We start from the raw sequence: 25836 nt of genomic DNA, 5'->3' as shown, positions 1-25836 counted from the left end.
TGTTTCTTCAATGGTCGGCTTTTTTATCTTGTGTCAAATCTGAATTTTTATTCAATCGCCCATCTTTTTTGACACGATAAACTTGCTTGATCACCATGTGTTTCTTTTTCTGCACAGGTCGATTTTTTCGATCAAAATGGCCATTATTTGTAGGTGATGGCTTACTAATTGCCGGCTCCCTATAGGTAATATAATTTGGGCACAAATATATAGGAAGAAACGGCATATATGAATTAAAATACCATGACGGATAAAAACAAGGCATGCTATAATAAGACCCGTATGGTATATGTGTAGACGACCTATGTGATGAAAACGGCACTGAATTAGAAAAATTATTCGTTTGCTGATTCCGATCATGGAATTGTTGTCTTGGAGTGGATCTTGAGTATTTTGGATGTTTTAGCCGACTAGCATCATTATTTTGTTTTCTGAATTTAGCCGGAAGATCTCCAAGAAAGGGCTTCGGCTTTTCCTTTTGATGCTTGTGACGGCATTTGGATTCAACAGTTTTCCAAACACCAATCTCGGGTTTTTTGGACTTAACCATCTTAGGCTTTGATTTATTCTGCAAAACTCTAGATGAGCCGGTTAGACCGGTCTTAAGACCGATCAGACCGGTTACAATGCAACCAGCAGCTTTGCCTTTATTTTGTTGCCCCCCGAGCGTTGAAGTACTAGATTTAGTCTCTGTGCTCTTGTAAGAGGAATTTGGTTCTACAATTTCGGCTTGAGACGGCCGAACGGTATCTTCACCAACAACATCACAAATAGGCAAATCTTTACAAGGATTATTAGTCGGCTTTTCAATAACCGACTTTTGAACAATAGGAGCTTGAATAAAATCTTTAACAATACTAGATACATAATCAGATAAATTACCTGAAGATTGCATCTTCATCAATATGTCAATGGGGAATGTTATTTGCCGCTCCTTTATCACTTTGACTCCTTGTTCACGTGCCGCCATATTGCTAAGGTTTGACAAATTGGCCACGATAACTTGATTTTCTTCCCCAGCGGAGTCGCCAAAATATGTTGACGCCTTTTACGGGCCAACACACGATCGCACTAGGTCGCGCGACACGAGGAGGAGCTCCTTGCAGCACCTCCTGCGTAGAGCGGTCAGACCGGTCAGAGGGACCGGTCAGACCGGTCGCCGTGCAGAACGGCGACGATCATACGAACGCTCGCCCGGGAGGGATCCCGTCGGGGCAAGCGTGTATAGGGTTGCCCTAGGCTCGGCAGGCCAGTTAGGGCGTCCTCAAACGCCATGAAGACGAGAGAAGAACAACATGTCGAGGTTGGAAAAGTAGGGTAAAGGTAAAAAGATAAAAGATGTGTTTTTGATAGATTCGATTGGGTTGTCACTTCAATCGGACGGGACCCTTTGTATTTATAGGGTGGGGAAGACTTATCCCGCAAGAAATCCTGTTTACAGATCTAAATCTATTAAGAACTCTAATTGTACTCGGACTCCTCCTAGACCGGTCAGACCGGTTGGTCATGCCAGACCGTCCAGAGAAGTCTAGACCGGTCAGACCGCCTGGACACACCGGTCAGACCGGTCTGTTCAGGTTACTGCCAATTTTGGTCGTCAACAGGTGTCACCACACTACGCGATGTCCCTGATCCCCACAGTTCCTGCGAGGCTCGGTTCCAGCAGCATGTTCCAGGAGGACTCGGAATGGCCCCCGTCGCCGTACTCGACGCACGGGCACGTCTTCTCGTCGAGGAGTTGGAGGTGGGAAGAGAGGTCTTTCGTCCTTGAAGGGGGCGTAGCTGTGGCGACGATTGCTGACATGATGCTGCCCGATCGGCAAAATTTCGAACGCCACACAGTCTATTTGCGGGGAGCACTCTATGTGCACTGTCAAGATGATTCTGTTATGAGGCATCCATTCTCTTCTAGCTCCTCTATTTTAATTTATTTCTCTCTAGCTAGATTGTCCTCCTTTTATTATTATTTACTTATTATTAATTGCATATCTGTTTTATTACATGTTCTTATATTCGTAGAATAAACTTGTTAAATGGGGCGAACCCGCGATCGCCGTCTCTAACTGAATGCTCAACTGAGGTAAGTTCCAAATGATCAAATCCCCATTGGAGAGCGAAGTAGTCGGTGAAGATGATGTTCTTAACTTGGGGAAATCAGAGAAAGGCGTATACTGCACGTTACTCTGGAATGATAGGTGGCCTCATTGTCGAGTGTGGTTGCTTAATGAATCGTGCGATCAGACGGAGTGGGCGTTGAAGAGTAACATCAGCCTTCAAGCGGTGGTGCAAAACTATCCCTTTTCTGTTCAGAATAGATACAGCAAACCATGGATCGTCATAAACAACAATGTGGACATGAAGGAACCACGGGCAGAAGAGCATTTTGAATGGAACTTCGAAGATGGTGCAATCCTTGAAACCAAAGATTCGGTTGAAACGTATGACCAAGAAACATTTTTTTCTCGGATTTCATCCTTACAAAGAGATTGTGTTCTTTTGTCTATCACGAGCAAGAGCAGTATCTTATCATTTGAACAGCTCCAAGGTTCAAGAGTTGGGCATCTTATATGATTTACCAGACATAATAAAGTCATTTCCATACACACCATGCTGGATTGGGGAGCTACGTGCGTGAAAACAATTAGGTTATATGGAAGCTACATTATTCTTTGGATATTTCACGCGTATAAATATTGTTTGGAACATATTACATATTACATATTTCACTCATGAAAGCAATTAGATCTGTTACTTTAATTCACGCGTATAAATATTGATTCATACCTTTGTGCTACTAATAAGATTATTAGAGTGCATGTCTCCGGTTTGTTTTCATTAATCTTCCGGTTATGTTTTGCTTTCTTTCTTTTGATAAGACTATATATAACAAATATGCCCGTGCGTTGCTTGATCAAACTCACTTCACTATGTTTGCAAAGGAAGTTATATAAATATATTGATTAGCATAGTATAATTTTAAAAGTGATTTTATAAAAAGTGTGATATATATACTATATATATATATATATCTTATAATAGATTTTTATAACTAGAAAAGTAATAACCTAGTATGTGCGATTGAAAGAGTAATAATCTAGTACGTGTCATCGAGAATTTCAGTATTTTCCTATTTTAGTCATCATGCGTCAATCCATCTATATGGTTTCAGATCTTCTGATGACCATAGGGTCTGGTTTCTGGTTTCGATTCGATATTTTTTCATCCATGGACCCACCATCATGGGGTCCTCTTTAGAAATAGGTAAAGATAAATATATATACCACAATTGGTGTTAGGCTACTGTTGGCACGTTTCAGTCCTCCAGAGCCGAAAAGTAGAAAGAATCCAAATTATTCCGGCCGACCAGCTTAGGTCCAAACATGGTGATACACCCATTATGCTTGCACTATGTCTGTGCCCAATTCAGCAACCATACTGTATGCGTCTGATTTGCAAAGCAATGCACCATACTCAAAGCAAACTAGCAGTACAACAACTATACAAGGTAACTTTGGAAGGAAGATGGATTCCTTTGGAATTAACAAGAGTAGTCCCTTTGGAATTAGCAAAGGGGGGAATGGTCACTTGAAACAGTACGTGGTCTGCACACAGCCACAAACTGACAGAAAATAGAAGTCATTATTTGAAGGAAAATTTTGAACTTAAGTAAACTGAGGCTCCTTTATCATTGTAATTTCTTATTAACATTATTCCAATGCGGCCCAGGAATTTTAGTACCAATATCTTGGCCTTGTCCCCTCACAATTGGCCCCAGAATAGCAGATGCACTTCTTTGGGAAGCTGGATTGCACTACACAAGAGGATGCGGTAAGCTTTTTAAATTCCAACTATACTATGTTAGAGTAACTCCAGCAATAGTCTCTATTCAAAGTCTATTTTTTTAAGTAGGAGCTCCTTTTATTTTTAGGAGTTATTATTTCTATAGTCAACTCCAGCAATACCCCCTAATCTCAGTACCTACTTTTTTTTTGACATATTGGACCTACTTGTCAGGTTTTTTTTTATTCCATGCAGCTCCCTAAGCATCTCTAGTTCTCTACCTTGGGTCTCTCTCCCATGGCGCGCGCGCTCTCTCTCTCCACTCTCCAGTGGCGTGCTCTCTCCCTCTTTCACTCCCTCTCTCTCTCCAGTTGCTCTCCAGCGGCGCCTGAGCTCGTGGGCCACGGCCATCGAAGGTCACCTCCACTCCGCGAGGCTCTGCAGGGACTTCTTGGCGTGGATCTCGCCGCCGGAGGCACAACAGGTGGTGGATCTCACCATCGGAGGCCGGCGGCAGCTTGGGGGCAGCAGCTTGTGTTCAGCTCGAGCTTCGCGAGGGAGAGGGTCAGGCGCGCATGGCCGCGCGCGGGCGCCGGCAGCTTGGGGCCACACCATGGACTCCGCCGCGGGGAGGACCGCGTGCGCCGGCTGCGGTGCTGAGGCCTCCTCGGTCTCCGCCTCGAATTTGAGTCCATCTAGACCGGCGGAAGAGATTGCAATGGGGCGGCGAAGGAGGCGTGCTTGAGCAGCGAGTACACCACTGGCATGGACCCAAGCAGGTAGTGCGTGTCCAGCGTCATGGCGATGTGGACCAGCCCGTGGTCGCCGCCGCCGCCGCGGGGCACCCCTCCCCATTCCGGTACTTCGGCGCCCTCGGCGAACCTCGGCAGCGCCCCCGCTGCCGCTCCCGAGACCGCGACGGCCAAGAAGACCGCCACAAAACTGGCGCGCACCGCCTCGCCGCCCATGGACGCCGGCGACGAGGGTGCTCTTGTGCGCCTTCTCGGATTCTCTCCTCCCCGCGGTGGACGGCGCGAGCGTGCCGCAGCTCGGGGGTGGCGTCGCAGGCGCCGCAGCTCGAGCTGGTGGAGCTCGGCCGGGCGTGCACCACCTGCCGCCGGCGTACAGGGCGCACAAGCCGGTGCCGAGCTGGGTCCCGCTCGGGGTCGGAGCCGGCGAGCAGATCGCCGTGCGCGGGGGAGTAGGGGCCTCGCTATGCGCCCGTGGGAGAAGGGGCCGGATGGGGAAAAGTAGGTACCTCGGCTCTAACAGGATGTCGACTCTAATAGGATGTCTGCTGGAGTTGATTTTTTTTAGCTCTAGGTCCTTATTTTAAAAGTAGAGATCTAAGTAAGAACTTTGCTGGAGTTGTTTTTAACGTCCTAAGAATTCGTATCCAAATTACTACTTTCCAAACAAAACGTACGTATGATACGAGTCTTCATACCAACGCATACTCAAATCAGGCATACATACAGAAGTATGTAGAATAATTTGAGGACATAAATAAACATGTGCACTGATTGAAAAAAAAAATTCTGCAAACACTATTCGCTATTGCTAAAGAGTTCACAAATGTCGAAGTACACCCTAAGCTACCTGAAGCTTTCCTTTGCACCCTTCTTGGCGGCGGCGGCGCCATTGCCGTCGACATTGACATGGTCGAGCTCCACCTCCTTGTCATCCCCGACCGTCTCCAATGTCTTGAAGGTGTAGTACCTGACGCAGAGGAAGTAGTAAACGAGGTTGAGCACCTGCAATGCCACGACGAGCCAGTAGTAGTTGTCCAGCTTCCCCCGGTTGAGGTTGTCCTGGAGCCACTGCCCGCTCCGCCGTGTCCTGCTGTGCACGATGGTCACCAGTAGCGTGCCGAGGTAGCTCCCCATCGAGTTGGTCAGCCAGTAGAGCGCCGCCGCCGTGCTCCGCAGGCTCTCCGGCGCCTGGTCGTACAGGAACTCCATGCGGCCGACGTCCATGAACGCGTCGGCCACGCCGTGGATGGCGTACTGCGGCACCAGCCAGAGGACGCTCATCGGCACGGTGGCCTCGGGCGCGTCCAGCAGCCCGCTCGCGGCGGCCACGGACCGGCGCCTCCGCTCGACGGCCGCGGCCACCGCGTTGGCCAGCACGGCGAGGGCCATGCCGACGCCCGTGCGCTGGAGGTGGGTAATGCCGGTGGGATGGCCGGTGCGGCGGCGGAGCGCGTGGACGAGGACGCGGTCGTAGACGGCGAGGGTGAGCAGCATGGCGAGGTTGGCGAAGACGAGCATGGACGCCGGCGGGATCCTGAAGCGCGGCGCCACGTCGCGGTCCATGGTGCGCGCCTGCTGGATCGCGAAGCTGCTGTTGTGCGACCCCGAGGTCACCAGGAGGATGCTGGCCGCCCAGATCGGTAGCATGCGTATGATCGACTTGAGCTCCTCGACGCGGTGCACGGTCGACAGCCGCCACAGCTTTGGTTCGCCGGACGGCAGAATGTCGCCGCCCGTCACTATGGCTGCCTTGTCAAGGAACCTGGCGGGCACAATGCAAGTGCTTAATCGTCAGGTCGATCATGCAGACAAAACAACCTAGTACAATAATTCACCTGCCTTTAATTGGCCAATAGTTCTAAGAGTTTAAATTTAGCTTACTTTAGTTGATCGGTGTGAAGAAGGCGGCCGGCGGTGGAGATGCCGACGTCGAGGTCCTTGTCCTGGTACAGGAGGCTCGGGTCCGGCATGGCGGCTTTCCGCTTCTTGAACGCCGCGGCGGCGACCTGCGCCAGCCGGACCATGGGGCTTCCCCCGGGCGGCATCCTGACGTAGAGCGAGTACCCGGACACGAAGGCGACCACCGCGGCGAGCATGGTGAGCGTCGGGATGCCGAGGCCCCATCCCCACCCGACATTCTCCTGGACGTACACGACGGCCGTGGCGGCCGTGAGCTTGGCCAGCTCGATGCCGAAGAAGTAGATGTTGAAGAAGCTCCACCTGGGCTTGGCGCCCCGGGCCGGCCTGCCGTGCGCGTCCAGCTCGAGCTGGTCGGCGCCGAACGCCATGATGCAGGGGCGCGTGCCCCCGGTGCCGATGGACGTGCAGAGCAGCGACAGGTAGAGCACGGCGATCTGGGAGGACGACGCGCGCCGGCAGCCGACGCCGTTCTTGGCGCAGGGCGGCGGGCGGTCGGGCGGAGCGAGGGGAGCACGGCGGAGAGGGTGAGGAGGACCATGCCGAGCTGGTAGACGGCGGAGCCGAAGGCGATGGTCCAGAAGCGGCTGGCGAAGGAGTCGGCGATGAGGCCGCCGACGAGCAGGGTGAGGTTGGCGGTGCCGTTGAAATTGGTGATGATGTTGGAGGCCTCGACGAGCGGCAGGTGCAGCTGGAGGGTGAGGTACGAGATCAGGTTCGAGCTGAACCCGACGTTGGCGATCCGGTCGCAGAAGTCGTTCGCTGTCGTCGTGTAGAGTAGAAACATGGTGGGAAATGTTACCCATATTTGTATTCTACTTGATTTGATTTTTTTTTGTAAAGTAACTATACATGATTTGAATTGGTTGAAGGATCGAGATCTTCATTTTGTTTTAGTGGTTATGGTTATGTTCATAGTCACAAAGTTCCTGGGTCGACCGGGTCGAGGAACGGGGTCGAGGGTCGTCACTTTATAAAATTATGATACGAAGGGGGTATACATCTATGGAACGATAAATTATTATGTGGAACGCGACCCTGATTCATCGGGGTCGATATCTTCGGGTCGATAAAGACAAAAACTATATATATGCTACTAATGAAGAAACTAATCTGCACAAGCATATAAGAAACATATAAAAGAGTACATTTAGACCATGCTACACGTACTCAGCTCATTGTCTAACAAAAACCACACCAATCCACTGTTCTTAACCTCCTTATCCCAATTAAATCTGCTAGCAATGGGGCTGCGACCCCTTTCAAACCGGGACACGATCCAACTTTGAATGGGACACTGACCCTCTTCGACCCCGACCCTCGAATCGGAACGACGTTCCCGGGTCGAGGGACGAGGCATCGACCCCGAATCCTGTGACTATGGTTATGTTGCCCACAGTTTTCCTATTTTGCCTTCTCAAACTAAATAGCACAGCTGAATACCTTCTTTTCCCTTATTGGATTAGCTTTAAAAATGTGTGTGCCTTCGTTTATGTGCCTGTTTATTTGCATGGCGATTGAATACAAATACAGTGCCTGTTTATTTGCCCTCTAGATAATATAATCTAGCTTATATAATCTCATAAGTTGTTCAAGGTATGATTATTTCAATATAAAATCTAGCATATATACACTGGATTCTGTAATCTGATCAGGGGCACAAATAGGACCATAATGGCTTAACCGAATCCCCCCTGCACATGACTGAAGGTTTATTTGTTTACCCTCTAGATTATGGAATCAAGCTTATATAATCTAGCTTGCAAAATTTCCAGATCATTCTCAACTTTCTGCAAATTTCATATGTAACATAAAGTTTGAGGTCGAAATTTTACATGGTTATATAACTTCACCTCCTTAATCTCCTAGAAAGGTTTTGAGACATTTTTTTTCCTAAAGGATTTTTTCCTTTGTTAATTTGCATGGAAAGGTTGGATGATGGTGAATAGTGATATCATTATTATTAGCCTAGAGACTGATCCGTAGTTGATGCACCTAATATCTGATCAGCATGTTAAGAAATTATTTCACAGCTAGACTTGTCTCATGGGTAGCCTTCACTGACCCGTGAAGGAAAAGGATTTGGGGAACCACATCTGCAGGCACCCAGCTCAAGAAACAGAACAGGAGGTGGGTGAGGGTGGGGGATCTAGTGGAGCAAGACCACCAGGAACCTATTGCCGAGAACTAGCTAATCGATCCCATGAATCAGTTCTTCACGAGGCCGTCGCTTTTCCAGCACATAAGCATATTTGTGAAGCTCAAAAATCTGTAGAAGCCCTTGCACAGCTTCATAAACCAACCACGACAGAATTGTAAACAAAAATAATAATATTCTCGCAAAAAAGGAAAGGAAAAAAAACTAATAATAGCATCATCAGGAAGGGTGAATAGGTCACCTAGGATGAAGGGCATGGCCCTGAAACCACCCTTCTGCTTCGCCTTCTTCTCCCCCGCATCCATCTCCTCGCCTCTCCGGTCCTCCGCCTCCGCTATTGCTCTCCTCGTAGGGGTGGTAATGGGCCATGGCCCTAATGGCCTCTTCACAGCCCAATAAAGCCCTTAAAATTTTTAGTTCAAAAATACATATGTTTAGAGCCCGGCCCTTTTAGAGCCCGATCCTTAGATTTTCTAGTTCAAAATGTTAGGCCCTTTACCACCCCTCTAGAGGAGAAGCTAGCTGGCCTCACAGTCAGTGGACGTGGTAGGCTGGATTTGGATATATGTCCAAGGACAAGCATCACGGAATGGGGAGCTTGCAGTTGCAGCCTGCAGGCTTCATCTCAGGACGGCCGATCGGGGTTGAATATATTACCCAAAAGAGCCCTCCAGGGCATTATAAAATCCCAACTGTTGGTTGAGATATTATTGAGTGTATGACGCCATTGAAGATCCTCCATCCACTGCATCGAGATAAAATGGCAGAATGTCATGTTACCAGTTGCCGTTTAACGACCATTAGGACGGGCATTATCTCGACTCAAAGTTTTGTAAACTAAGCCTGCCATGGAATGGGCAACCAGCATGGGTAGACGTTTGTTGAGCTTTGTTTCATCTTGAGCAGCAACCAGAGAAGATTTTTCTAGAGTTTCTTTGTGACTTTTGATCTCCTGGCACGCTTACTCTGTTCTGGAATATAAGGCATCGAAGGGTTCCAATTTGTACTGCATTTTAGGATTTCTGGATAAGTATTAAAGAAAATCATTTAATTTTTCTTGGACCTCACATGCATGCTTACCTTTTCTATTCCTTCCTCCACCACTTAATTTTAGGAACAACTTTAATTACAGTTGATAACCTAGAGTTCTCGAAGGGCAGATGCGTCTTTTATTCCGTCTCCTAATCTGTTTCTTTTATTTTATCTTCTAATCTGTTCTAGAATTGCTAGAATGACTTGTATTACAGGACGGAGGGAGTACCGATAAGCGCTGATAATTCATGATTACAATTAATGCATTTCATTCGGAGCATAAGTCAAACCATGAGGTTGGCAGGGATAAAATAAGACCATGGCCTTTGGGTTGAAGGCATATGTGTTGAGGGTCCAATCATGATAACATATTTTAACAATCAGACCGAATATATAGATCCTACGTAATTTGTGCTCTGAACCTGTCCTTAACTGAATTTTAGCTCTATGATTGGAAGTGTGAATACACAGATACACAGTTACGACGTAATGTTAATGTATGTAACTAAAAACATAACTGTACTACTTTAGGCAACTACGACAGCAGAAATTTGAGTTTAAGGTAATAGCATAGCATCATGCAAATAAGTATAAACCACTCCTTTTCTGGATTTGTTTAATTCTTTTCTTCAATTTTTTCTGATTAAGTACCTAAAGTCCCTCGTATTTTTTTATTTATTTTATGGATATTGCTATCTGCTCAAGGGCCCATGTGATTTCATATCTACTTTTACATGAATTTTGTTGGACCGAGCATTAAACAAGATTCTTGTTTCATCCACTAATTTTTCTTTTTTTATATATTTTGCTGGTTTTTCTTAGATTTCAATGACATTCTAAGATCATGTTTGGTTTTCATAAGTCCCTAGCCCCTCCAAAAGACCCTGAGTCTAAATAAAAGTCTCATCCTGTTTGTTTTCAATGATTAAAGGGACTAAACCTCATTAAATGGTGTGTTCAAAAGACATTTTTACCCCTTCTCCCTACATGCATGCGGATAGGGTAGGGGGCAGTAGGTGGAATTGTAGCCCAAAAGTCTCTAAAAGCTCCTCATGAGGGTTCTTCAAAAAAAGTCTCTACCCTAAAAAAAGTCCCTAAAAGTCCCACCTGTTTGGTTTAAAAGTCTCATAAGTCCTAGGGACTCCAACAAAAGTCCCTCAAACCAAACAGGGCCTAAAGCGCTCTTTTCTCTCTATGCTCTTGTATTAGGGATGTACTACTATAAATGTTACACATCAAAATCAAGCATAGAAATCTAGGGAATAAACATTACTCCTACATTTCTCGAACAATTACCTTACACAAAATGTGCTACTGGTAATGTTCTTAGAATCGGGGTAAGATTATGTGGCAAGCATAAAAGAAAAGGTTATCTAAATACCATTATTCCATCCCAACTCAAACTAGCCATTTAGTTGGGGATCGAAGCACAGACTAAGCTACTTGAAGCTTCCACCCTGCTTCTTTGCGGCGGCGTCGGTGCCATTGCCATGGTAGAGCTCGACCTCCTCCTCTCCACCGACCGTCTCCAATGGCTTAAAGGTGTAGTACTTGACGCAGATGAAGAAGTAGACGAGGTTGACCACCTCCAGAGCCACGACGAGCCAATAGTAATTGTCAAGCTTCCCTCGGTTGAGGTTGTCCGGGAGCCATTGCCCGCTGCGCTGCGTCTTGGCGTGCACGATGGTCACCAGCAGCGTGCCGAGGTAGCTCCCGATCGAGAAGGTCAGCCAGTAGAGCGCCGCCGCCATGCTCCGCATGCTCTCCGGCGCCTGGTCGTACAGGAACTCCATGCGGCCGACGTCCATGAAGGCGTTGGCGACGCCGTGGATGGCGAACTGCGGCACCAGCCAGAAGACGCTCATCGGCAGCGTGCCCTTGGGGGCGTCGAGCAGGCCGCTCGCCGCGGCCACGGACCTGCGCCTCCGCTCGACGACGGCAGCCACCGCGTTGGACAGCATGGCGATGGCCAGGCCGACGCCCGTGCGCTGGAGGTGGGTGATGCCACTCGGGCGGCCGGTGAAGCGGCGGAGCACGCGGACGAGAACGCGGTCGTACAAGGCCAGCGTCAGCAGCATGGCGAGGTTGGTGAAGATGAACATGGAGGCCGGCGGGATCTTGAAGCGCGGCGTGATGGCGCGGTCCATGGTGCGCGCCTGCTGGATGGCGAAGCTGTGGTTGTGCGACGACGACGTCACGAGGATGATGCCGGCGGCGCAGATCGGCAGTATCCGGATGATCGACTTGAGCTCCTCGACGCGGTGCACCGTTGACAGCCGCCACGGCCTCGGCTGGCCGGACGGCAGCACGTCGCCGTCCGTCACGATAGCCGCCTTGTCAAAAAACCTGGTGAGGAACAGCACAAGTCAGTTCGTGCGTGCAGTTCGATCGATCGAGTTGCCAAATCACTTTTGGTCGCAATTTTGACTTAATAATTACTTGAGCTGGTCGGTGTGAAGAAGGCGGCCGGCGGTGGAGATGCCGGCGTCGAGCTTCTTGTCCTGGTACAGGAGGCTCGGGTCCGACACGGCGGCTTTCCTCTTCTTGAACGCCGCGACGGCGACCTGCGCCAGCCGGACCATGGGGCTGCCCCCGGGCGGCATCCTGACGTAGAGCGAGTACCCGGATATGAAGGCGATCACCGCGGCGAGCATGGCGATGGTGGGCACGCCGAGCCCCCACCCCCACCCGACATTCTCCTGGATGTACACCACGGCGGTGACGGCCGTGAGCTTGGCGAGCTCGACGGCGAAGAAGTAGAGGTTGAAGAAGCTCCACTTGGGCCTGGCGCCCCGGCGCCCGTGCGCCGCGCTCAGCTCGAGCTGGTCGGCGCCGAACGCCACGGTGCAGGGGCGCGTGCCCCCCGTGCCGATCGACGTGCAGAGCAGCGACAGGTAGAGCACGGCGATCTGGTAGGAGGACGCGCGCCGGCAGTCGGCGGCGTGCTTGGCGCAGGGCGGCGGGTGCAGCGAGGGGAGCGCGGCGGAGAGGGTGAGACAGACCATGCCGATCTGGTAGACGGCGGAGCCGACGGCGATGGTCCAGAAGCGGCCGGCGAAGGAGTCGGCGATGAGGCCGCCGACGAGCGGGGTGAGGTTGGCGGTGCCATTGTAGTTGGTGATGATGTTGGAGGCGTGGACGAGCGGCAGGTGCAGCTGCAGGGTGAGGTATGTGATGAGGTTCGAGGTGAACCCCACCGAGGCGAGCCGGTCGCAGAAGTCGTTGGCTGCCGTACGTCGGGCACAGCCATGGCGGGAAACGGTCAGTTTAAATTCAAGTGTTTGGCAAAGAAATTAGTTTATTTTCCGCCCTAATTCATGTGTATTGAGAGCGAATGGATTTATCCAAACAAGTGGTGAGAGCAATTAACACTGGGGTTTAGTCACACCGGGACACGAGGGCAGCACCATCAGTCACCAGTGGGCACTGGGCAGTGCTGGGATAGTGAGGCACAGAGACTTGCCCTATTTGGATGTTCTAGATCCTAGAATGCACTTTCCCCGAGAAAAAAAATCTTACATGGAGTACTAAATGAAATCTATTTGCAAAACCTCTATAAAAATGGGTGTAACTCTTCGTGCTACAGTAACCATCCTCTAATCGTGCGATCAAAGGCCTCATTAGATTCCTCTCGTGAAGTAATACATGGTCGTGGAGTTAGTTTTGCAAACTGCCTTCATATAACTAGGAAGGCCATCCGCGCATTTGAGCAGCTAGATGTGACCATCTCTAATATTATATTTTAAATTATTTAATTATTTATATTTATTATTTGTGTGGCTAGGTGTAAGTATATTTAAGGTTATATTTTTTTAATCGGCTTTCATAAAGCTTTTTTTTTACGAAAATCAAGATCTATTAAAGCTATTTTGAGGATCAATAATTTGATTTTATTTTCATACTCCTTCTAGGTTTGAATTGGATACCATTTTCAGATAGTTCTAAGTTTGTTGTTGAATACGTTGATTAAAAAATATTTAGTTTCATTAAAGTGTAAATTTTTTTAATAGTACTCAAAGTTGTGTTTTGAGGATCGCGTCAATGAAAAATAGATAATATTCATTTGGAGGTAGTATTATTTTTGACATAAGAAATTTTTTAAGCATTTTTTTAGATTTATGTGTTACAATTAATGTTGTAGCGTAATTTATTTATTTATTTAATTTGGATTCTAAGTCAATGATTTGCGGCAGCTTCTTGACGTCTTCCTGGTACTCACTTGCTGGTGTTGCTGCTTCTTGTTTGCTGTTATCTTGGTTGCTCAAGGGGAGAGACAAAAAAGGATAGGTTTACTTTCTCATTCCCAGCTTAATTCCTAGAATCGATAGAGCATGTGAATCCTATTCACCTCGACCATTCATTTCTTCGTTGTTGCCCCTAATCCAATAATAGTTCCTCCACACTCCACACTCCACTCTTCCACGTCGTCCACTCCGTATCCGCGCAAGCTTATGGCCTTTCTTTTTCTCATTTTCTTTTTTCCTTTTTCTTATTTTTTATCATCCTCCTTATCGTTTCCAATAGAATATGAATTTAGTGCACCTATTTTGTTCCTCTATTAGCTTGGGTACTCATTTAATCAATTCAAATATGCTGCAACTGGTTTGACTAAGACAGTAAGATAAATAATAGTTGACATAAGGTTATTTCTGGTTTTTTTAGCACCATTTATTAGTTTAAACATGACTTTTGACTGAAATGTTAGTAAATAGAACACATATTAACTTTGTCCGTACATGTTTCGATTGTATGCTAAAAATAATATTACAATTATTCAACTAAAATGATAGTATTTCTCAGTAAACTGTGAGGTTACAACTTTTCTACTTTTTTCAGCGTGGTGCTGTGGTGTGCAAATATTTTTCCGAAGCTTGTCCGGAATTTTTTTTATCAATGTGTTATGCCTGCAGAAATTAAAAATTATGATAGAAATTTTTAAGAATATCCTAGCTTACCGACGCTAGTTGTTTGGAGTCTCATTACTATGTTACATATTGGATTAGTTTCTTTATAATGACATGGTGGGCTATACTTAGTAAAACATAGTGGTATTTTGGGCCAATTTTATCGTAATGACAGTGGTGAGTAATTTCAATTTCTCTTATTTTCCTCGATTATCGTAAGAATTTTTTGGCCTTGAGATCAAACGTGGAGGCTCCGTTTGTTGACCTAATAATAAGATATCTCAGTATAATGTGAGGCTACAACTTTTCTATTTTTTCCAGCGTGGTGCTATGGTGTGCAAATATTTTTGAAGCTTGTCCGGAATTTTTTTATCAATGTTTATGCCTGTAGAAATTAAAAATTATAATAGTAATTTTTAAGAATCTCTTAGCTTATCCAATGCTAGTTGTTTAGTCTCATTACTATGTTAAATATTGGATTAATTTCTTCATAATAGCGTGGTGGACTATATTTAGTTAGACATAGGGGTATTTTGAGTCGATTTTTATCATAATAACATAGGTTGGATTAATTTCTTTATAATGACGTGGTGTGCTATATTTAGTCAGACATAGAGGTATTTTGGGTCGATTTCTATCATAATGGCAGTGGTGGGTAATTTTAATTTTTCTTATTTTCTCCGATTAACGTGGGAATTTCTAGGTCTTGAGAGCGAACATGGAGGCTCCGTTTGTTGGCCAAATAATAAGATAATAGATACCAGTAATTAATGGTCAAAGTTCCTAACATAACAACTTGTGCTAGGGAACCAAACAGGGCACTGTCTGGTTTGAAGCAGCTGAGGGCAGTGGTGGGCTCAATCAAATCAGATGGCCGGGACGCCCTTGGAGGCGGCCGGCAAAGAGGGACAGGGGCTTATCTTGCTGTCGAGGAAGAGAGCGTGCTCGCACGTTTTTCATCCGAGACGGAGATCGGAGGAACCAGAAAGGTGCAGTGGTCAGTGGAGCGGAGCCAGAGGAACCTTCATCCCTGATCCCTCCTCCTACCGTAGGCTCAATGGTGAATTCCTAATAAACTTTGAGCTTCCATTGTAGACAGATTTTTATCCCCATAAAAGCCAGACAAAACCCGAGTACAAACAGATAGCACTATGTGCTTGGTTGCTACCACTGACAGCTACACTTTGGCAGTTTAGAATTTCAAGCAGAACCTTGGTACTGTTCTTGGTTGAATTGTCTGATGCAAATCCAAAGACGTCATTTTGTATAGCTGCCTACACCTGTCGAGCACAATAGACTGGTTTGACCCGGAGGGGAAACAACAAAGACTGCTGCGAAAGAGAGAGCGCCCCTACACGCGTGGACGGGCGTGCTCAATCGGTGCCAGCAACGTGTTCAGAGTTCAGACTTGCAGCTCCCGTTGGCGTTGCAGCACCGAAAGGTGGCGCGCATGCAGGGACAATTAGAAATTCAAAAGAAAAAAGTTGTCTGCAACGAGAGATTCTAGTAATAATTGTCTGTATTTATGGGTGCAGCTGCCGTGCTATTTCCTGATATGAGCAGTTACTAATTTTTTTTCCTGAACAACTGGTTATGAATTTGACGGTGTAAAATACAGACTATTGTAGAGCCACCCAGCTCAGCTCAAGAAACAGAGGAAGAATCTGAAGGACAATCCAGTAAGGTAGAAACAGGAATCAACTACTAAGCAAGAACAGACCAAATCATATGGAGTAGCAGCAACTGAAGGAGCGAACAAGAATCACTCACCCAGGATGAAGGGCATGGTCCGGAACCCGCCCTGGCGCTTCGCCTTCCTCGCGGCGGCCGCGTCCGCGCCCTCCTTCTCCCCTCTCCCGTCCTCAGCCGCCATTGCTCTCCCCCTCCCGCTCCTTCAGAGCAGAACAAGCTAGCAGCCTCAGAGCGCCCGCCCAGTGGGGAGCTAGCTATGAGCCGGCCGGTTAGGCAGGCACTGCCGCCGCACACTTGGGCCGCCGGCGCCCAACACTTTGCGATGCGTGTGGGAAATGGAAACGGGGGTGCGTTGCACGCACGCTTTTAAAGAGGAATCGGGGGGGCTAAGATGAGAGGTTAAGATTGGGTTGGAATTGGATTGGATACGTGTACGCGGAAAAGCGGCACGGGAACGGGATGCGTCCACTCCACACCCCCGCTGGAACCCATCCAGTACAGTCACATCAGGTGGCAGGAGCACGCAGGATGCTGATTGCTGGTGTGTGGCAATCGCCGTTTGACGCTCTAAGATTTTACGGACCGTATCAGCTGCAGCCAAGGAAACTATGTCGGAACCGGACTCTCCTTTGAATTTGTAACTTTTTTTTAAGGTTGATGACGAAACCACAAGAATCTCTTTATTGACTGACACATCGGGCTACATAGCGAAGCGAAGCCAGCAAAGAACGGGAAGGATATTCATCGCGCGCACGAGCTGCCAGCAACGCGTCGCAGAGGCGGGTGCAGCAGCTCACTGTGTCTTGATTCCTGTGTATTTTAAACTAAAAATATTCTATCTTACAAACGGGTTATTCAAATTACGTTTTGATTGCACTTTTGTGTTTTTTACAATAAGATCTTCAAAACAAGATCATACTTAATTATATTTCGATGATATTTTTTAAAATATTTTTATTTGTTTCGAAAAAATTCTATCTTGTTTCGAAACATTTTATTTAGTTTCGGAATAATTTCTATTTTTGGGATATTTTTATTTTGTTTCAGAATATTTTATTTTGTTCTGAAACAATTTGCATCTCTGGAACATTTCAATTCTGACGGATTTGTGCGATGGTATGACTACTAGTCGCACGTGCTATGAATAGACGCCCCCGCAAAGAACGCCACCAGGATCAACAACACTGCAAGCTAGGATCACCACCATTGTAGGTAGGTCAGTTCTTAACAATGTTTTACCACTGATTTTGAAAATCAGTCGGAGTCAACTGGCCCCCGATCGACAAAAGCACCTCGATTCGCAGCTGGCTGCAATAGAAACACTCTCAAGCTGCGAGAGTACCTGAGGGGTTGAGAGTGTTGTGTCTCCAACACCACACTCTAAAGCTCTCACGTACTCCTGCTTAGGAGACCTCTCCCTTCTCCCTCAGTTGCTTTCTGCATTCCCATCGCTGGAACTGCGCACACAGTTCTGGCGAGAGTAGGCCTCCGGAACCTCTGCAACGCTGAGATCCTGCTCGGGACAGCGGGGCAATCAGATTTTTGGGGAGCATCTTGACGCGACTGCTCGCTCCCCGAACGTCTACGTCCTCTACTTCCTGGTGGCCGAACGTCTACGTCCTCTACATCCCGGTGGTCGTACCTGTGTTCCCCAAGTGAACATCAAGATCGTCTCGACTACTTCCCGATGGCCATCTGCACTGCAACGACTAAGGTCGGCTACATCGAACAGCCCTGACCGACACAATATACAGTCATAGGAACGGCGCACCCGGTGCCTCCGGCACTGGTCCCGCCTTGGAGTACAGTCTGAAACTCATGTGTTTCATTCTGTTTATTTTTGTGTTAATTCTGAACACTAGCACATGCTTTGTTTCACTCACTGTAGTCATGGGAATATTGCTTAATTACATAATTAATTTTGGAATTAAATTATGTCTGAAAGTGCCTATATTTCTAACAATCCAAAAACCTGATTTTGTTAATAGGCTTTCGGTAGCTAGCTTTCCATCATCGATCAAACCACCATCTTTTACTGGTTCCAATTACAAGTGTTGGCGTGAATGGGCTATATTGTGGTTTACGGCAATGCGCGTGATGTATGTGACAGAGGGGAAACCTAGTCAGTACACTCCAAAGGAGGAGAGTGCTTTCGAAGCTTCTGATAACCTCTTCCGAGGTTGTCTCATAAGCATGCTTGCTGAAAATCTTGTGGACACATATATCTGTCTTACGACTGGCAAACAAATGTGGGATGCTCTTGAGGCTCAATATGGAGTTTCTGATGCCAGCAGCGAGTTGTACATCATGGAGCAATTTCTGGACTACAGGATGGTTGAAGACCATTCTGTGGAAGAACAAGCTCATGAAATGCATACGCTGGCAAAAGATCTCAAAAATTGCAGCAAAGAGACTCCATGTGTACTTCCAGATAAGTTTGTGGCCGGAGGTATTATCTCTAAGCTGCCATCTTCTTGGAAGGATTTTGCTACTTCATTAAAACACAAGAGGCAATAGTTCACCATTGACGGACTCATTGGGACTCTTGATGTTGAAGAGAAGGTGAGAGCAAAAGATGCACATGGAAAAGGAATAGTTGGAACTTCAAGTGCCAACTATGTTCAGAAGAACGATTCCCACAAAGAACAAGAAGAAGCCACTGCAGAACCAAACAAAGACTAAGCAAACATCCACGTTCAAGAAGAAGAAGGGAACTTGCTTTGTGTGTGACAGTCCGGACCACTTTGCTGCAAAGTGTCCGAATCGCAAAGGCAAAAATTCTGCCAACATGGTCATTAGCGAGGCTGGAGGAATATTGGGGCACGGTAATTTATTACCTACAATTCTTTCAGTATTTTGTTCACCCGGGTGGTGGGTGGATATTGGGGCTAATATTCATGTGTATGCTGATGCTTCTTTATTTTCTTCTTACCAGGTCGGAGGGACTGCCTCCTTGTTGATGGGGAACTGATCACATGCGCGTGTTCTTGGTGTTGGTAAGGTGAATCTGAAGTTTACTTTGGGGAATACCGTGCAGCATGTCCCCACTATCAAGAAGAATCTAGTCAGCGGCTCTCTACTGTGTAGAGATGGTTTTAAGTTAGTTTTTGAGTCCAATAAATGTGTCTTGTCTAAATTTGGTACTTTTATTTAAAAAGGTTATGATAGCGGAGGCTTGTTCCGCTTGTCTTTGTCAGATGATTGTAATAAAGTTGTGAACAATGTTATTAACGTTGATGAATCAAATATTTGGCATTCGAGGCTTTATCATGTTAATTTTGGTTGTATGATGCGACTAGCTAATTTGAGTTTAATTCCAAAATTTACCTTTGTCAAAAATTCTAAGTGCCACGTATGTGTTGAATCAAAACAAACTCGCAAGACACACAAGGCTACCGAGGTGAGAGACTTGGCACCTCTTGAATTAATTCATTCCAATCTGTGCGAAATGAATGGCGTATTGACAAAAGGTGGTAAAAAATATTTCATGACTTTAATCGATGATTGCACTAGATATTGTTACATCTATTTGTTGAAATCAAAAGATGAAGCTTTGCACTATTTTAAAATTTATAAAGCTGAAGTAGAAAATCAACTTGAGAGAAAAATAAAAAGAGTTAGGTCGGATCGTGGTGGCGAGTACTTCTCAAATAATTTCACTTCATTCTGCGAAGAACATGGTATTATTCATGAGAGGATGCCTCCCTATTCACCTCAGTCAAATGGGTTACCGAAAGAAAGAACCCCACTCTAACTGATTTGGTTAACGCCATGTTAGATATTGCGGGACTTTCCAAGGAATGGTGGGGTGAGGCTATATTGACTGCATGTCATGTCCTAAATCGTGTTCCTACAAAGAATAAAGAAATAACACAATTCGAGGAATGGGAGAAGAAAATGCCAACACTTTCATACTTACGTAAATGGGGTTATTTGGCCAAGGTCAGTGTGCCAATAACCAAGAAACATAAGTTTGGACCTAAAACTGTGGATTGTGTCTTTCTAGATTATGCTATTCACAGCATTGGTTATAGATTTTTAATAGTGAAATCTGGAGTACTTGACATGCATATTGGTACTATTATGGAGTCCAGAGATGCTACATTTTTTGAAAACATTTTTCCTATGAGAGATGAAACAAGTTCATCTAGGCCAGAGTTTATCGAAAATGATAACTTTACTGAACCGATAGAACACAGTGAACCTACACTTGTGGATAATCCTGAGGAGGATAACAATGAAACTCTTAGAAAGAGTAAGAGACAAATGACTGCAAAGTCTTTTGATGATGACTTTATTGTATACCTCATGGATGATACTCCCAGAACCATTGGAGAGGCATATTCATCTCCTGTTGCTGACTATTAGAAGGAAGCAGTGAGGACTGAGATGGATTCTATTGTGTCTAATGGAACCTGGAAATTTGTTGAACGTCCTTATGGGTGCAAACCTGTAGGATGTAAGTGGGTGTTCAAAAAGAAGCTCAGGCTAGATGGTACTATTGAAAAGTACAAGGCTAGACTTGTGGCCAAGGGTTATACCCAGAAAGAAGGAGAAGATTTCTTTGATACTTATTCATCTGTTGCCCGATTGACTACAATTCGAGTGTTACTTTCTTTGACAGCCTCTCATGGTCTTCTCGAGATGGATGTTAAGATAGCTTTCCTTAATGGAGAGTTGGAGGAGGAGATCAATATGGATCAGTCAGATGGTTTTGTATCAAAAGGTCAAAAAGGAATGGTGTGTAAGTTGCTGAAATCTTTATATGGTCTCAAGCGAGCGCCTAAGCAGTGGCATGAGAAGTTCGACAGAACTTTAACATCTGTGGGCTTTGTTGTAAACGAAGCTGATAGATGTGTGTACTATCATTTTGGTGGTGCTGAAGGAGTGATTATGTGCTTGTATGTGGATGACATACTAATCTTTGGGACAAGCCTTATTGTGATTAAGGAAGTCAAAGATTTTTTATCTCAAAGTTTTGAGATGAAGGATCTGGGAGAAGCTGATGTTATCCTTAATATAAAACTTGTAAAAGAAAGTAATGGTGGGGCGACTCTTACACAGTCTCACTATGTGGAGAAAGTTTTAAGTCGCTTTGGTTACAGTGACTATAAACCTGTCTCAACACCATACGATGCCAGTGTGGTTCTGAGGAAGAACAAACGAATAATGAAAGATCAGCTGAGGTATTCTCCGATTATTGGTTCATTGGTGTATTTAGCTAGTGCAACAAGGCCTGACATCTCGTTTGCTGTGAGCAAATTGAGCCGGTTTGTTTCAAACCCGGGAGATGATCATTGGAAGGCTCTTGAAAGAGTTATGCGCTATCTAAAAGGAATAATGGACTATGGAATTCACTACACTGGGTATTCTAGGGTACTAGAAGGGTATAGTGATTCAAACTGGATTTCTGTTGCAGATGAAATAAAAGCCACAGGTGGATATGTGTTCACACTTGGAGGTGGTGCTGTTACTTAGAAGTCTTGCAAGCAGACCATCTTAACGAGATCAACAATGGAAACATAACTCACAGCATTAGATATCGCCACTGTTGAGGCTGAATGGCTTCGTGAGCTCCTAATAGATCTGCCGATAGTTGAAAAACCAATACCGGCTATCTTAAGGAACTGTGATAATCAAACTATGATTGTCAAGGTCAACAGTTCTAAGGACAATATGAAGTCTTCCAGGTATGTAAAAAGTCGATTGAAATTTGTCAGAAAATTGAAAAACTCCAGAGTTATTGCCTTGGACTATGTTCAAACGGCGAAGAACCTGGCAGATCAATTCACAAAGGGTCTTTCACAAAATGTGATAGACAATGCATCCTTGGAATTGGGCATGAGACGCGCATGAGTCATTCTATAGTGGTAACCTGTTCTATATGATCAGAGATCCCGTGAAGTAGGATGATAAAACAAACTAAAGTCTGACTGAGAGGAGAGAACCTTTATAAAATGCTCATTCCGTGTATAAGATGCATTTTTCTTCTTATCTGTATGGTAGGTTGGTTTATACCTTAATGTGTTCCATGTGGTTTCTTTAAAATAAGTGAGTTGCTTTCTTAAAACAAAGATGTTGTCCTAAGGAAAATCTGTAAGGAATACACCTATATGAGTCTGACTATTGGTCATAGTCTATGAGAAGTGGGTAATCTCTAGAAACTCATGAAAGGTAGGGAGTATGACTTATAAGCTCCAAACTGCGGGGATGGTAACCCTCCTCTCCTTAGTCTATAAAAGGAGGAGGCCAGAACGCAGTCGCACAAAGGCACACACACTCTTCCTATATTGGCACTCGCCTCAATCACCTCTACCACACCCAGGGACTTGGGAGCCTCTCTCCCTCTCCCGCACAGGCTTGTACCCTCTACTACAAGCACCTCGGTACAAGATAACCCCGGAGTCACTGTGTTTTCCCTTGCATCAATCATTTAGAGACTAGGGTAAGCAGCATTATTACTAGTTGGTGCTAGACCGCAAGGTCCGGACACCGATAGGATGGGAGGACATTGATCAAAAAATTAAAGAACCACGTCGGCATTGGAAGCTCGCGTGGCACGTTTGGGACCTCAGATGAACTACTCAACACAGTTTAGGGATCTAGATGGACGATTTGAGAGTTTAGGAACCTAGGTGGAACTGCCGGACAACTTTGAGGACCCCGAGTGCAATTTACTCTTGTTGGAGACAGTCTAACGAAATGAGGTGGACTCAGGCCTCACGTAAAAATGAGGGTAGTTCCCGATTTGGATTTTTTTTATATTCGATTGATATAATAGTATTAGTCATGAATTATGACTTCGGCATGGCGCTCAAGTTGTTACGTGGGACAGAGACTGCCACATATTCTTTTGCGAAATAATTGCGAAATTTCTTTTCTGATTATAATGCAAATGTAAATTATTGGACTTGCTGATTAATAAAGCAAATGTAAATTATTGGACTAAATTAATATTAAACCTCAGTGCCGCACCAAATGTTTAGCACTTGTGTGGCGAAAAGGTATGCATTTTTTTTTCAGTGAATATTATCCAGCGCAAGCGTGCTACTTAACTGAATTCTAAATCGTCGTCCGTAAATTCTTTTTTCTTTTTTTCCTTTTGTGGATCAGAATCTCATCAGTAGGATAATGCTCCTTGCGTCCAAAAAAAAAGAGAAAAAGATAAGTGTTCGTGCGCAAATATAGCTGTCCACGAAATCATTGTTGATGCACCGAGCTGGATGCGCGTGCGTCCACGCCACGATCACGGATAGCAACGAGTTACCTTGTACTCCTTGTCATGCTACGAACAGCGGGCGGCGCCGTCCACCGGCGGCGTGGGGTGGGCGCCGACGGCGACGGCACGGCGGGTCAGCGGCATCTCGGTGAGCAGTGGCGGCACCGCTGCACTGACTGAAGATACTTGGCATCTCTCCCTTTTCTGGCGGAGGAAAATAGACGGACACTAGTGCTACTTGCTGGGAATGCTACATCCTACATGCCTACCTGGTCCTCGGCACTTCTGGCGATGGAGAAACATTGCCGGTATTCCCTTTTTTGAAGTTGAAATTAGACTTTTTTTAAAAAAAAGTTGAAATTAGATACCAATGATGAGAAGCAGAGATATTTCTGCAGGGTTATTTTCTACTGTAGAATGTGGCAAAGCTTAGCACTTTATACAGTACTAATTGAATGCCTGTGCGTTGCTACGGGAGTTAATTTTCTTAACGCAAAAAAAGAGTATACAAGAACAAATTATAATGCAAATCAAACATTCAACTGGATACCAACAGTCTGAGTTAAAGATTCAATTATAAAAAGATGCAAATATGCCAACAAATATTCACCATTGTCACCAAGGTCAACTGAATATTCAAACAAGTGTACACTACATTCTATTTTATATCTCTTCCTACGATGCGGCTAAGATAATTTTTTACATCCGTAGGAAGTAAACTTTTATAAGAATTCAAGTCCGATGTCAACAGATCGATGATGAAGTTGGCCCGTGTAATCAGCGGTAAGAAAGCTGCAGACTTGCAGTGATATGCAGCATTTTGTTCGGACATATTATCCCAGATCAATTTACAACACAACAACAATCTTTACAACTTTTGATACTTACACTGTTTGGTACCAATTGAAGAATTTACAGATTTGATAGTAGCATGCAAGGACATTGCAATCTAGAGCTGCAAATTATAGAACCATGATGAAGGCGGATGCTCATCTATAGCGTTAGGACCTACTTATACACAATATTCTTTGTGTATGTACCATTTCTCATCGGTCTCTTTTTCTTTTCGTTATCCAACATTTTTTTCTCTCTCCTTCACACTTGGTTTTCTCTTGTCCTTCTTCTGGGATTTCTTCTTATCCTTGTTTTCATCTTCCTTGTCGCCTTCGTCAGTATTAGGTGGGAGTGCGAGGATCTTACTGTTTGATCTGGCGGTTGCTCTAGATAGCGCAACGTACAACTGACCATGTGAGAACACGGGTTCGGGCAAGTACACCCCCACGTTGGGAATAGTTTGCCCTTGTGCTTTGTCAACCATCATGGCAAAGCTGAGCCTAATAGAGAATTGCTTTCTCTTGAACTGGAACAGGAACATCTCATCATCTGATGGGCATAAGGGTATCCGAGGAAGGAAAACCCGCTTTCCAGCATGCTGGCCCAATACAGTTTCAGCGTTGATTGAGTTTTTTGCGAATCCCCGTACCACCAGTCTCGTTCCGTTGTAGAGTCCATTCGCAGGGTCGATATTTCTAAGCAATATGATTGGGCAGCCGATCTTAAGCTTTAGCATGTGTGGAGGTAAACCATTTGGGGTCAAGGTGTTAAGAAACTCCGAGGGGTAATAGTTATGTGGATCATCAATTGCAGAGTCAAAGCTATGATAAACCATCTCGTCCCCTTAAAAACTACTGATCATCTTCATATTAATCATATCCACCCGCTCATTTCGTGTTGACAAAATCGCCCTCGAAGTGATGTAGTCTTTGCTTGCCATGTTCTCATTCAGCTCTGGGAATATGCATTCCATCAATCTATCAAGATCCTTACCATCTCCAGTATAAGGCACGCATATATCATCCGGGAGATGGACATCTCCATCACCGTTTACCTCCTCTGTTCCACCACCGATGCGCAAGAGATAATCTGCAAACCATGGGTCGCTCTGTGCCTGCATGTTGCGCACCAACTTTAGATGCCACATCCAATCCCAAAGGTACGACCTCCGCAGCGAAGCATTGACTATTTGAGCCCTCGACCCCTTCCGGACAACAGGGAGGACCTGCCTGAAATCTCCACCGAAAACAACAATCTTCCCACCAAACGGCAGCTTCGGCCGATCCATTATATCTCTCAAGCTTTTGTCAAGAGCCTCCACCGCTTGCCTCTTTGTCATTGTAGCCTCATCCCAAATTATAAGAGATGTTCCCCGCAGCAGCTTTGCAGTACCACTTTGTTTCGTGAAGCTACATAATCCACAATCCTCAATAGTAAGTGGTATTTGGAAGCGTGAGTGGGCGGTTCTTCAACCGGGCATGATGGAGGCGGCAACACCAGATGTAGATGTCACCACAGCAAGCTTGTTCTCACTACGCACTCTAGCGA

General features: G+C 45.7%; 2 protein-coding genes and 1 pseudogene across 2 annotated transcripts; all 3 read right to left on the bottom strand.

The window, feature by feature from the left end:
• Positions 1-5169: 5169 nt before the first annotated feature.
• On the bottom strand, positions 5170-7005 carry LOC120698699 (annotated as a pseudogene).
• A 3818-nt stretch (positions 7006-10823) lies between these two features.
• On the bottom strand, positions 10824-16584 carry LOC120698698 (protein NRT1/ PTR FAMILY 3.1-like). The gene is made up of 3 exons (XM_039982411.1): positions 16314-16584; positions 12079-12865; positions 10824-11985 (listed from the first exon to the last, which is right to left on the bottom strand). The coding sequence occupies exons 1-3, from the start codon at positions 16414-16416 to the stop codon at positions 11079-11081; spliced, it is 1797 nt and encodes a 598-aa protein (XP_039838345.1). The 5' UTR covers positions 16417-16584; the 3' UTR covers positions 10824-11078.
• Positions 16585-25132: 8548 nt separating this feature from the next.
• LOC120700771 lies at positions 25133-25627 on the bottom strand. The gene has a single exon (XM_039985000.1). The coding sequence runs from the start codon at positions 25625-25627 to the stop codon at positions 25133-25135; it is 495 nt and encodes a 164-aa protein (XP_039840934.1).
• Between the last annotated feature and the right edge of the window lie 209 nt (positions 25628-25836).

The sequence above is a fragment of the Panicum virgatum genome, chromosome 3K, assembly GCF_016808335.1.
Source record: "Panicum virgatum strain AP13 chromosome 3K, P.virgatum_v5, whole genome shotgun sequence".
Taxonomy (NCBI): Eukaryota; Viridiplantae; Streptophyta; class Magnoliopsida; order Poales; family Poaceae; genus Panicum; species Panicum virgatum.
The sequence above is the reverse complement of the archived record's forward strand: the minus strand, read 5'-3'. Positions and strand labels throughout refer to the sequence as shown.

What these genes read in the sequence shown, in the direction of transcription:
- LOC120698698 (XM_039982411.1), bottom strand. Translation starts at nt 16,416, where the DNA reads ATGGCGGCTGAGGACGGGAGAGGGGAGAAGGAGGGCGCGGACGCGGCC. An exon ending in GACCATGCCCTTCATCCTGG is followed by an intron (nt 12,866 to 16,313) that starts GTGAGTGATTCT and finishes GACGTACGGCAG; the next exon opens with CCAACGACTTCTGCGACCGG. An exon ending in CTTCACACCGACCAGCTCAA is followed by an intron (nt 11,986 to 12,078) that starts GTAATTATTAAG and finishes GTTCCTCACCAG; the next exon opens with GTTTTTTGACAAGGCGGCTA.
- LOC120700771 (XM_039985000.1), bottom strand. Translation starts at nt 25,627, where the DNA reads ATGACAAAGAGGCAAGCGGTGGAGGCTCTTGACAAAAGCTTGAGAGAT.